Source organism: Heteronotia binoei, chromosome 13 (genome assembly GCF_032191835.1).
Source record: "Heteronotia binoei isolate CCM8104 ecotype False Entrance Well chromosome 13, APGP_CSIRO_Hbin_v1, whole genome shotgun sequence".
NCBI classification, from domain to species: Eukaryota; Metazoa; Chordata; class Lepidosauria; order Squamata; family Gekkonidae; genus Heteronotia; species Heteronotia binoei.
In genome coordinates, this window is record NC_083235.1 from 8510903 (window position 1) to 8524415 (window position 13513).

General features: G+C 49.2%; 1 protein-coding gene across 1 annotated transcript in view; it reads left to right on the forward strand.

Annotated features, from left to right (window-relative positions):
• The window catches only part of CACNA1F (calcium voltage-gated channel subunit alpha1 F), a 157796-nt gene that overhangs the window by 67371 nt on the left and 76912 nt on the right, over positions 1–13513 (forward strand). The window contains exons 16-18 of the mRNA XM_060253249.1: positions 8115–8235; positions 10777–10858; positions 11998–12052. Of these exons, the coding sequence (XP_060109232.1) occupies positions 8115–8235; positions 10777–10858; positions 11998–12052 (258 nt within the window). The remainder of the gene's footprint in view (positions 1–8114; positions 8236–10776; positions 10859–11997; positions 12053–13513) is intronic.

Sequence of the window (13513 nt, forward strand, 5' to 3'; positions counted from 1 at the left end):
CTAGTACCAGCACCAAGGACGAGCCTATGCAGCTTGGAGCTGCTCGACCCCGCCTGACCCCAGAGGAAAAGACCAGACGCCGCACGCAGAATCTGTGCCTCTACTGCGGCACGGCAGGCCACTATGCCTCTGGCTGCCCTGCTAAGCATCGGATACCTGGACCTTCGCTGCCACCGCCGCCAAAAGGGCAGCCCCAGGCGTAAGTGGACCCCCCAGCCTGGGGCGACTAGCTGGGTCCTCCGAACAGCGGGCTGATACCCCAGGGCCATTCCTGCTACCAGTCAAACTCCGTCTGCCTGACGAACGCTGGCTGTTCGTGTATGCCATGCTGGACTCGGGAGCGGCCCACTGTTTTATAGATGCCGCCTTTGTGAAGCAGCACCAGATCCCTGTGCAGACAAAAGGGATTCCGTCGCTGGTGGAGGCTATTGACGGGCGCCTCCTCCGTTCTGGCCCCGTCACCCAGGAGACCTGTCCCATCACCTTCCACGTCCAGCAGCACCAAGAACAGCTGCGGTTTGATGTCGCCCGCATGCCTCGCTTCCCGCTGATTCTAGGCCTTTCCTGGCTGAAGCTGCACAACCCCATCGTGGACTGGGCCCAGCAGGAACTACGCTTCCGAGACCCATGCCCCCATCTGACTCCTCCCACCACTCTAGCAGCTGGCATCCCGAGTGGTGGTCCTCAGCTCCCTCAGAAGTATGTGGACTTTGCTGATGTCTTTGAAGAGACAGGAGCTGATCAGCTTCCCCCTCACCGGCCCTACGACTGTGCCATTGATTTGGTACCTGGGGCACCACTCCCGGTGGGGCGTCTGTACCCAATGTCGGAGCCGGAGTTGGCAGCTCTGCGAGACTTCCTGGACAAGAACCTGAAACGCGGATTCATCCGACCCTCAACCTCTCCCCTATCTGCTCCAGTGCTCTTCGTGAAGAAGAAAAGTGGGGAGCTCCGGCTGTGCAATGACTACCGGGCCCTGAACAAGATCACCATCCGCGACCGGTACCCTCTACCACTGATCCCTGAACTCTTGGATCGCCTAAAGGGGGCCCAAATCTACACCAAGCTGGACCTCCGTGGAGCGTACAATTTGGTGCGCATACGGCCCGGAGACGAATGGAAGACCGCGTTTGGGACCCGATACGGGCAGTACGAGCACCTGGTAATGCCCTTCGGACTGACCAATGCCCCCGCTGTCTTCCAGAGGTTCATGAATGACATATTCCGGGACCTGCTTGACCGCTTCGCGATCATATACCTGGATGACATCCTAATTTACTCCCGCAATCCTGCCCAGCACGCCGAGCACGTCCGCCAGGTCCTGCAGCGCCTACGAGCCCATGGTCTCTACGCCAAGCTGGAGAAGTGCGACTTCGACCTGCGCTCTGTCGAGTTCCTTGGGCACATCGTGTCACCGCAGGGGATCCTCATGGACCCGAAAAAAGTAGAAGCGGTCCTGACCTGGCAGGCTCCTCAGAATCGCAAAGACCTGCAGCGGTTCCTCGGTTTTGCCAACTACTATCGGCAATTCATCCCGGCCTACGCATCCCTGACCACACCCCTGACTCAACTACTCCGCCCCAAAGAACCCTTCCACTGGTCCCCAGAGGCCGATAACGCCTTCTCCACCCTGAAGACTCGCTTTGCCACCGGGCCACTCCTGAGATACCCCGACCCCCAGCTTCCCTTTACGGTGGAAGCTGATGCCTCCAACGTGGCCCTGGGAGCAGTGCTGTCCCAGCGCGAGGAGCCGTCCCAGCCACTACAGCCCTGCGCCTATTACTCGCGGCAGCTCACTGCTGCAGAGAGGAACTATACCATCTGGGAGAGGGAGTTGCTCGCGATCAAGGCGGCGTTTGAGGTTTGGCGGCATTACCTCGAAGGGGCTCGCCACCCTGTTCAAGTGCTCACCGATCACCGGAACTTGGAACACCTCCAGACCACCCGCCGTCTCAACCAGCGCCAGATCCGGTGGTCCCTATTCTTCTCTCGCTTTGACTTCCGGATCTCCTACATCCCCCATACCCAGAACCGGAAAGCAGACGCGCTCTCCCGGAAACCGGAATACGCCCCTGCCTCAACTGAGACCGCGCCCGCTGCTCCAATCCTGCCGCCCTCAGTATTTGCAGCCACCTCCACTTCACCAGCACTCGTGGAGGACATTCGGGCTAGCCAGGCCAATGATCCCTGGGTCCAGCAACACCTCCAGGCTCTCCAAGATGACCCAACAGGGGAGTTCACGACTCGAGGCGGCCTCTTGCTACACCGCGAACGCCTCTATGTGCCGCCCGGGCCCTTGCGGGCAGAAGTGCTACGCCTGACCCACGACTCGTTACCCGCCGGGCACTTTGGACAGCATAAGACCACCCACTTGCTGACAAGGGAATTCTGGTGGCCACGAGTTCGCGCTGATGTTGCCCGCTATGTCAGCTCCTGTGACGTCTGCCGACGGGCCAAAGACATCCCAGCCAAACCCTCAGGGTTGCTGCAGCCCTTGCCCACATCTTCAGGACCCTGGGATACCATCTCGATGGACTTCATCACGGAACTTCCACGCTCCAAGGGTCAGACTTGTATCTGGGTGGTCGTCGACCTATTTACCAAGATGGCCCACTTTGTTCCGTGCCCGAAACTCCCCACAGCTCAGGAGACGGCCCAGCTTTACCTGCAACACATCTTTCGTCTGCATGGACTCCCAGCCCATCTGATCTCCGATCGGGGCCCTCAGTTCTCCTCTCGGTTCTGGCAAGCCCTCCATTCCAGCCTGGGTACTCGAGTGCACCTGTCCTCGGCCTACCACCCACAGACAGATGGCCAGACAGAGCGCACCAATGCCACGCTAGAGCAATATCTCCGCTGTTACACCTGTTACCAGCAGGATGACTGGACCACTCTATTGCCCCTAGCGGAGTTCGCATACAACAACGCGGTCCATTCATCCACCCAAATGACCCCGTTTGCTGCAACCTACGGGTACCACCCTCGGTTCTTCCCAGCGATCCTACCACCCACGAATGTCCCCGCTGTCGATGCCTACCTGCAAGAACTCCGTGCCAGCCAAGACTTGCTCCGAGAGCAGCTACAGCAAGCCAAGGAGGCATATAAACGGGCTGCGGACCGAAAGAGGCAAGAAGGCCCTCCAGTGCAGCCGGGGGATCAGGTGTGGCTCTCAACTCGCTACCTGCGCCGGCCTGGTCGGTCTCACAAGCTGGATGCACGGTTCATTGGACCCTACCCCGTCGTTGAACAAATAAACCCCGTCGCCTTCAGGCTCCAGTTGCCACCCCACCTCCGCATTCACCCCGTGTTTCATCGCTCCCTCCTTGTTCCGGCTGCACCCCCTGACCCAGCTCGGACTCCTTCCCCACCGCCGCCACCACCAGTGTTGGTGGATGACGAGGAAGAATATGAGGTGCGCCAGATCCTGGACTCCCGGTACCATCGTGGAGGCCTCCAGTACCTGGTGGACTGGGAGGGATACGGCCCAGACGACCGGTCTTGGGAGCCCGAGGACAATCTTCATGCCCCGGACTTGGTGCACCAGTTCCACAACGACCACCCCGACCTTCCAGGTCCCTCGACGGAGGGGGGCCCTGGGGGGGGGGATAGTGTCATGGGTGCTGGGGACCCTTCAGAGGAAGTTGAGTCTGATGAGGAAACTGTGCCCCTGCCACCTGCACCAGTGCCCCTGCCTCCTGCTGGAGAAGATCCCAGCCCCCCTGCCTCGCCCTCTCGGGTGGCTCGTGTGCGTGACCGCCTCCGGCAGGACCTCAGGGATCGGAGGAGGGCGGCACGCTCACAAGCAAGACGCTCCCTGAGCCCTGAGTTCTGAGAGGATTCTGGCCCTTCTAAGAGCAAGGATGCTTGAGTGGTAACAGGATCCTGGCTGCCTCCCTGAGCCAGCAATTAGCCCAAACGGGCAACAGCCAGCAGAGGGCTATATAGCTGTGGGCTTTGGGAGGAAGCTTTGTGGAAGCAACTAGTCATCTCCCTGACATTCTAGCATCCACTCCGGCTTGACTTTGGTTCCTGACTCCCTGACTTTGGCTTTGGACTTCTGGACTCCCTGACCTCGGCTTCTGGACCTCAGACCTGCGATACTTCTACAGTGATTCGGATTTGGCGCCTCGGACCCTCCTGCTTACTGGCTACAGACCTCGGACTGCCTCTGGACTTTGCCTGACCCGGCCCCAGCCGTGACATAATGTTTATAAATGAAAATCCCCTACAAGCTACACCGTTGTTGCTAACGAGAATACAAGAGTTTGGGGAGTTGGCGGGACTTTACATAAACAAAGAAAAATCAAAAATTTTATGTAAGAATATGCAGAAAAATAGACAACAAGAACTACAAAGACTAACGGGTTGTGAAGTTACCTCTAAGGTAAAATACCTAGGGGTAGAGATAACAATGAAAAATATTGATCTGTTTAGGAACAACTATGAAAAGCTCTGGCGCAAAATAGAAGAAGATATGCTAAAGTGGAACAAGCTCAATTTGTCATTGCTGGGCAGAATAGCTGCAGTAAAAATGAATATCTTACCAAGGATTATGTATTTGTTTCAAACTATCCCCATTGTGAAAGATGCTAAGCAATTTGATAAATGGAGAAGAAAAATCTCGGAATTTGTGTGGGCCGGGAGGAAACCTAGAATTAAAATGAAAGTCCTGATAGATGCAAAAGAGAGAGGTGGGTTTCAATTACCAGATTTGAAACTGTATCATGAAGCAATTTGTTTAGTATGGTTGAAAGAAAGGATAACGTTATTAAATAAAAAACTTCTAGTGCTAGAAGGCCATGGGAAAAAATTCGGCTGGCATGCCTACTTGTATTATGGGAAAAAGAAGATGGACGGTCTTTTCTCTCACCATTATATAAGGAGCAACTTACTAAATGTGTGGATAAAGTACAAGAAATATGGCGATGAGAGAAGACCTCTGTGGATAGTGCCGGCTGAAGTGATAAAGTTAACGGCCAAAACAGTTAAGGAAAAACAACTATCATACAACCAACTACTAAAAATACAAAGTGGGAAAATAGAAATGAAAACTGCAGAAGAATTGAATTATAAATATGATTGGTTTCAAATGCAACAAATAAAAAGCTTGATGGAGAATGATATTAAAGCTAAAGGAATAAGGAAAGAGCAAACAGAAATGGAAAGAGTTCTGCTTGGAGATAATGAGAAATTAATTTCAAAAGTGTACAAATTACTTTTACAATGGACCACAGAAGATGAAGTAGTGAAATCTCAAATGATAAAATGGGCAATTAATGTAAATAAAGAAATAAAAATGGAATCTTGGGAACATCTGTGGAAAAACTCTATGAAACTCGCAACATGTCATAGTATTAAAGAGAACTGTTTTAAGATGATGTATAGATGGTACATGACTCCAAAAAAATTAGCAAAGATGGACAATAAGATGCCAGATAGGTGTTGGAAATGTAAAAAGCATGAAGGCTCTTTCTACCATATGTGGTGGACTTGTGAAAGAGCTAAAATGTTTTGGCAGATGATTCAACAAGAGATATCTAAGATCCTAGGATATGAATTTAAAAAGGAAGCAGAGACATTTTTGCTGGGATTACAAATGGAGAATTTTCCAAAAGAAGATAGAACTTTAATATGGTACTTGCTCTCAGCTGCTAGGACATTGTATGCGCAGTTGTGGAAGCAAGAAAAAATACCAGAAAAATGGGACTGGACTTTAAAAGTTATGTCATGGAGTGAAATGGATAAGCTAACAAGAAAATTAAGAGACTGCGATTTAGAACTCTTTAATTGGGAGTGGAAGAAATTCAGAAGATATGTAGAAAAAGAGTGGAAAATAAAAGGACACTGGACAATTTTTGAAGATTAAGACCTTTAAAACAAGAATATAACTTTTGAAGGGTTTTTTTTCTCTTTTTTTCTCTTTCTTAATCAATTTTTGTTTTTTCTTGATAGTTAAAGGTACCTTTAATATCTGTTTTTTAAAAAAATAACACTGGCGGAGGTCAATTATTGAGGGGTGGGGTGGGAGGAAAGTAAGATGTGGGGTAGAATGATGCTTTCATCTTAAGGCTTTTTTTTATAAGCTGTAGAAATAGTTCTACTACCATATGTTACTAATAAAAAATTGTTTATAACGGAAAAGAAAAGGAAGGTAGAAAAAGAGAGAAATAAAAAAAGTATTTATTAAAATGCTTAATTTATTAAATAATTTAATTTATTTAAGGTCTTTATTAATTTAGTTAATTTATCAACGTCCCAAAATGAGACTTGATGCATCACAGAGCCTGAAGCATGTCCAGACAGGGGAAGGAGGAATCTGTGGCAGGCGGGCCAAGGAGAGAGATCTGTCCCACAATGACTCGCTCAGAATGCAAATGGGTGGGAGGTGGTTTCCATGCCACAGACTAAGCCTAACGCACACACAGCTCTCCCCACACATCCCCCATGCGTTCAGAGCAGCAGCAAGTGGTGGTGAGCAAAGGGGGCAGATTGGAGGCCCTCCAGTGGAGGGGCCATACAGATGGAAGAGGGGTTTGGGTGGAGTGGCCTGGCCCCTCCCTGACCCCACTGTAGTTACGTACCTGGGAGTGGTGTCCCCTCTAAGCTGTGAGCACGACAGGCCACCAGGAAGCTTAGCAGTGTAATCTTGGGGGAAGTACATGCTTCAAACACTAATTCTTTTGTTGTTGTTGTTATAAACAATTTTATTAGTAACATATGGTAGCAAAGTTATATCTATATCTTACAACTTAAAAAAAGGAAAAATTTATCCAGCCCATATCTTACTTTTCCCCTGCCCTCCCCCCGTTACTTGACCCCCGCCAGTGTTATTTACTTTAAAAAACCCCAAATATTAAAGGTACCCTTAACTATTAAAAAAACAAAAGTTATACTCTTGTTTTAAAAACTTAATCATTATCAAAGATTGTCCAATGTCCCTTTATTTTCCACTCTTTTTCTACGTATCTTCTGAACTTCTTCCACTCCAACTTAAAAAGTTCTAAATCATAGTGTCTTAATATTCTTGTTAATTTGTCCATTTCACTCCATGACATAACTTTTATAATCCAGTCCCATTTCTCTGGTATTTTTTCTTGCTTCCACAACTGCTCATACAATGTCCTAGCATCTTCAAACACTAATTCTTGACCGCTGTATGCTGCATGTCTGGAGAGCCGGTTTGGTTTAGTGGTTAAGTGTGCAGACTCTTATCTGGGAGAACCGGGTTTGATTCCCCACTCCTCCACTTGCACCTGCTTGGGTCAGCCATAGCCCTGGCAGAAGTTGTCCTTGAAAGGGCAGCTGCTGTGAGAGCCCTCTCCAGCCCCACCCACCTCACAGGGTGTCTGTTGTGGGGGAGGAAGGTAAAGGAGATTGTGAGCCACTCTGAGACTCTGTCCTTGAAAGGGCAGCTGCTGTGAGAGCCCTCTCCAGCCCCACCCACCTCACAGGGTGTCTGTTGTGGGAGAGGAAGGTAAAGGAAATTGTGAGCCACTATGAGACTCTTCGGAGTGGAGGGCGGGATATAAATCCAGTATCTTCATCTACCTCACAGGGTGTGGGGGAGGAAGGTAAAGGAGATTGTGAGCCACTCTAAGACTCTTTGGAGTGGAGGGTGGGATATAAATCCAATATCTTCATCTACCTCACAGGGTGTCTGTTGTGGGGGGGGAAGGGAAAAGAGGTTGTGAGCCGCTCTGAGACTCTTCGGAGTGGAGGGCGGGATATAAATCCAATATCTTCATCTACCTCACAGGGTGTCTGTTGTGGGGGAGGAAGGGAAAGGAGATTGTGAGCCTCTCTGAGACTCTTCGGAGTGGAGGGCGGGATATAAATCCAATATCTTCTTCTTCTTGTGTACATATTAAAATGATAACATGTGATGTACAGACTTGGGGGATAGCTAGCTACAAAGATATGTGAACATTCCAAAATACGCAGGAGGACGTGCAGCTGAAACACCGTGAAATTCCTCATTTGGGTAATTGGGGGCGGCTTTCTTGAGGCAGCATAATAAAATCCATGTTCTCTCCGCTGGAATATTGCGAGCAGCTCTGCTGGAGGAGTGTTTATGGAACAACTGCCGCTTTATTGTCCCTTTGCCCTTGACGCAGATCCTAACTGGCGAAGACTGGAATGCGGTGATGTATGATGGCATCATGGCCTACGGCGGCCCCTATTTCCCAGGCATGCTGGTCTGCGTTTACTTCATCATCCTTTTCATTTGCGGAAACTGTATCCTTTGACGGTTGGCTTGACAGAAAGGTCTGTGCTGTCGTGCCGGAATGCCAGAATAATATTATGGTTGCCAAGCTTGTGCTGGGGATGGGGGATCCCCTGGTTGGGGGGGGGGGGCTAACCCACTGGCACAGAGCAGGCCCCACCCCCCAAACAGCCCCATCACCATGCGATGTGCCCTGCATGATGGTGTCATTCAGAAGTTATGGCATTGCTCTGGGCATGTCGTGCTGCAGACACTCTAGGATTTGCGGTAAAACTCTATGGTACCATAGAATTTTATTGCAAATCCTAGAGTGTCCACGGTGTGACATGCCCGGTGTGATGATGTCACTTCTGGGCGACATCATGGTGTCCCATGTGCAAAGAACACGTGCAAGAAGAGTCACCTGCCGGAGTGGGGAAAAGAATTGACAACTCTAAACAATATGGATGATGTTAATCCCAAAAATGTGTTTGCATTGCTGAAATGGATTCAAATGTAGTTCAGGTGGTACCTGTTCTGCCTAAATTTTGTATTTCTTAAATAATGCAAATAATTGCTTTCTGTTCTGCCTATATTTTGTATTTCTTAAATAATGCAAATGTCTAACCTAGCCCACTCTACTGGTATCTTTGTTTTTCCAATGTTTTGTTGGCATTAATACAAATGTGTAGTGATGGTCACTGGCATAGACAGATTTAAGACAGATTCATGGAGGATAAGTATCATTGCTACTAGCCATGGTGACTGAAGGAAACCTCCATGTTCATAGTCAGTAAACCTTCTGAATCCCAGTGCAAGGAGGCAACATCAGGGGAGGCCTCAGCCTCTATGCCCTGTTGTTGGCCCTCCAGAGGAACTGGTTGGCCACTGTGTGAGAGAGGACGCTAGACTAGATGGACCACTGGTCTGATCCAGCAGGGCTCTTCTGATGTTCTTATGAAGGCCTCAGCCTCTATGCCCTGTTGTTGGACCTCCAGATGGACTTGTTGGCCAATGTGTGAGACAGGATGCTGGACTAGATGGACCACTGGTCTGATCCAGCAGGCTCTTCTGATGTTCTTATGAACAATAGGCCTCTATGCCCTATTGTTGGACCTCCAGTTGGAGTGGTTGGCCACTGTGTGAGGCAGGATGCTGGACTAGATGGACCACTTGTCTGATCCAGCAGGACTCTATTGATGTTATGTTCTTATATTCTTGGGCGGAGTCACACTGGACAATCAATAACAATACACAGGAATCTCTTGCAGTCCATATTATGAGGCACACATGCACAAATGCGCTGCCTCTGTTACAGAAAGATGTGACTGTAATTTTTTGTGTTGGTGTTACCTAACTAATGTTGGCACCTCTTTTTCTCTAACTCCTCTGTGTTAGATTTCAGAAACAAGTAACAATGCCCCATATTCTGTGAATTTCCCCTTCTGGTTACACATCCAAGTGCTTTTAATGGGAACTGCATGGACATGTTCTTGGCACAACAGCCCCATACCTGCACTGTGGTTCTTTAGTTCTTGTCTTCTCAGTTTGCACCATCCCTTCCAGACATTTCAACCAGCAGCCACCTACCATTGGTACAGACTGCACAAGTTCCCATTCAGCTGTGAGCCATTTTGGCTAGTAAAGATAGCACGCTCAAGCACACCTGCCCATGGTTGAAAGAGAGTTGTTGTATGCCACGTGGGAAGGGGCCAGAGTTTAGCAACAGAGCATCTACTTGGCATGCAGAAGGTCCCAGGTTCAATCCCTGGCATCTCCAGTTGAAAGGACCAGGTGGTAGGTGATGCTAAATACCTCTGAGACCCTGGACAGCCACTGCCAGTCTAAGTAGACAGCACTGATCCTGATGGACCAAAGGTCTGATTCAGTATAAGGCAGTTTCATGTGTTCACCTCCATGGTACTGCTTGGAAAATGAACTCCAAGGAGAGCAGGTATGATGTATGCCCATGGGTTTTTCTGTAGAAAAAGCCCAGCAGGAACTCATTGGCATATTAGGCCACACCCCCTGATATAACCATGGTTTCCCACAGTGCTTTTTTGTAGAAAAAGCCCAGCAGGAACTTATTTGCATGCTAGGCCACATCCCCTGATGGCACCATTGTTTCCCACCGGGCTTTTTTGGTAGAAAAAGCCCAGCAGGAACTCATTTGCATATTAGGCCACTCCCCCTGATAGCACCATTGTCTCACGTTGTGGTTGTAGAAAAAGCCCAGCGGGAACTCATTTGCATATTAGGCCACTCCCCCTGACAGCACCATTGTTTCCCACAGGGCTTTTTTGTGTGGGAAAAGCCCAGCAGGAACTTATTTGTGTGCTAGGCCACCCCCCCTGACGGCACCATTGTTTCCCGCAGGGCTTTTTTTGTAGAAAGAGCCCAGCAGGAACTCATTTGCATATTAGGCCACTCCCCCTGACATAAGCAAGCCAGAACTGCATTCCGGTGCATTCCTGCTATTAAAAGAAGCCCTGTGTATGCCTGTGAGCGATATATATTGAGGAAGGGTGGCCTCTTTCTGTGTGAATGACCTTTCCTTGAGCTCTCACTCCCAGATATCCTCCTCAATGTCTTCTTGGCCATCGCCGTGGACAACCTCGCAGACGGGGACAATATAAATAGCGCGAAAAAGAAGAAGTAAGAGCCGCCCCTCATCAGAGAAGTGAAATGGGGCACAGTGGGTCGTGGGTGGGCTGGGAGGAGGAAGGGAACCAAGAGCCCCGAGGTTCTTCTTCCAGAGGAGGGAGACGTTGGGATCTTGCAGAAGAGGAGCTTTTGGGCTCCTAAAATTGATCTGGAGCTTTTTAGAGGCCAGCGGGAGGGCAGGATCTTCTGGCTTGATCTAATGCGAGAGCGTTATAGTCTCAAAGACAGAGAGAGCTCCGTGGGTTCTTGTGAACCTCTGTTACACTGCTGTGTCCCCAAACCAATGAAGGATACATTTTCTAGGCCAAAATGAGGATGAATGAAGCAAGGGTGGCAGAACAGATTGTAATGAAAAGTATTACATCACACAGCTGTTGAACGAAGGCTCCAGGAATATGAGCTTCTGTAAGAATTTCACCCCTCTTGCCAGGACTCAGTCTTGCCTTATCTTCGTTTTGGGTTTTCTGTGTGATGATGATGATTTTAAAAAATTGCCCTTGCAGCTGCAAAGATTGTTTTATCGAAGGGGGTCTGGAGAGATCAACTTGATCTATTAGACCTTTTAGTTGCCACTCACCCAAAGGGTTTTGTGGCAACTTACAACATTAAAAAGAGCCCCGTGGCGCAGAGTGGTAAAGCTGCAGTACTGTAGCCTGATCTCCCTGCTCACGACCTGAGTTTGAGCCCAGCGGAAGCTGGGTTCAGGTAGCCGACTCCAGGTTGCCTCAGCCTTCCATCCTTCCGAGGTCGGTCAAAGGAGTCCCCAGCTTGCTGGGGGGAAAGTGTAGATGACCGGGGAAGGCAATGGCAAACCACCCCGTAAAAAGTCTGCCGTGAAAACGTGAAAGAAGCGTCACCCCAGAGTCGGAAACGACTGGTGCTTGCACAGGGAACTACCTTTACTTTTACCTTACAACATTAAAACCAAAAAGGTAAAAGCAGCATAAAACCAAATTACAGCCCTTCCTCCCCTTTCTGTTCTCTCTCCGAGAAGTAACACCCCCTGTAGCGGCTTCTGCTCTTTCGGGAGAGAACTTCTGGGCACCAAATTGCAAATATAAGACTGAGGGTTATGTTTTCTTTCCCACCTTCTAACGCTGTCTTCTGTCCCCTCCGTGGCTGCAACCCAGAAAGGCCCCAACAGAGGGGGAGGAGAGCAATGAAAAAGACGAGAAGAGTGTGAAGGTGAGAACTACGTCCCTCCTTTATGGATCTCCAGACTGCCCTTTGAGATAGAACTGATGCTTCCCAGCAGGGGTGTGAATTCTAGCAGGATCTCCTTTGCATATTAGGCCATGCCCCCCTGATGTAACCAATACTCCAAGAGCTTACAAAAAAGAGCCTTGTATGCTCTTGGAGGGTTGGCTACATCAGGGGGCGTGGCCTAATATGCAAAGGAGCTCCTGCTAGAATCCCACCCCTGCTTCCTAGGATCTCAAATGCATATGCGCGTGTGTGTCTGTTAAACGTTGTTGAGTGGCTTCTGATTTAGAATGACCCTATGAACGAATGAGCCCCAGAACATCCTACTGTTAGCAGCCTTGCTCAGGTCTTGCCAACTGAAGACCGTGGCTTTCTTTATCGAGTCGGCTCATCTCATGCTGAGTCTTCGGGTGCTTTCACATGGCGAGTGGATGCTTGCAAGTGGATTTCACACAGTGACTGTTTGCAAGTGAATTCTACCATTCTTACACAGTAAAATCCAGTTGCAAAGTGTGTTATTTCGTTATCAAAGATTTCAGGTTTTCACGGCTGGTGACATCATTAGGGTTTGTAGAATCTTTCGGGCTCAAGTGCCGTGTTCTACTGGAGAAAGTTTTCCTTCCAGACGTTTCGTTCTCAGCTGCGGAGAACATCCTCAGCGGCGTTGCAGCCGGAGCAGGCGCTCAGACCTTCTTGGCTGCTGTGCATTGAGTGGGGCCAGGGCTGCTGGAGAGCTGCTATTTGTAGGCTGGAGGGGGTGTGATGAAAGGGCAATTGGTTTGTGGATGTGCCCATTGTTTGGTGGGGCTTCCTGGGAGGGTAGTGATAAGGAAACTGGCTGTTGAATGTGACCATTGTTCTGTGTTAATTGCTGGGAGGGTTGGAAGGGGTGTGAAGATAAGGAAGATGGTTGTTGACTGTGCTGATTGTTCTGTGGAATTTGCTGGTTGTTCTGAGACTTTCTGCAATTTATAGTCTGTAGGGTGTTTTGCAGAGCTGGGTACCAAGATTGGTGGATGAAAATGCCTTCTTCCTTTCTGTTAAAATTGTGCTGCTGTTTGTAAATCTCAATAGCTTCTCTGTTCAGGTGGGTATGATAATGTGAGACCGTAGAAAGGACTTCAGTTCTTTCAAAGTGGATGACGTGGTCTCCTTCTTGAAGTGCATGTTCAGCTACAGCTGATTTTTCTGGCTGAAACAAGCGACAGTGTCTCTTGTGTTCGGTGAGACAGGTGTTGATACTGCGTTGGGTAGTGCCAATGTAGACTGCACCACAGGAGTGTTATTTCGTGTTTGTGAACACACCCTTTCTCTTTGCCTGTGGCCTCCAGCTTTTCCTAGCATTATTGTCTTTTCCAGTGAATCTTACCTTCTCATACAACAATTCCTCAGGGGCAGTCGCCCCCCCCCCGGGGTTCTGCTTTCTCTGGTTCAAACGATCGA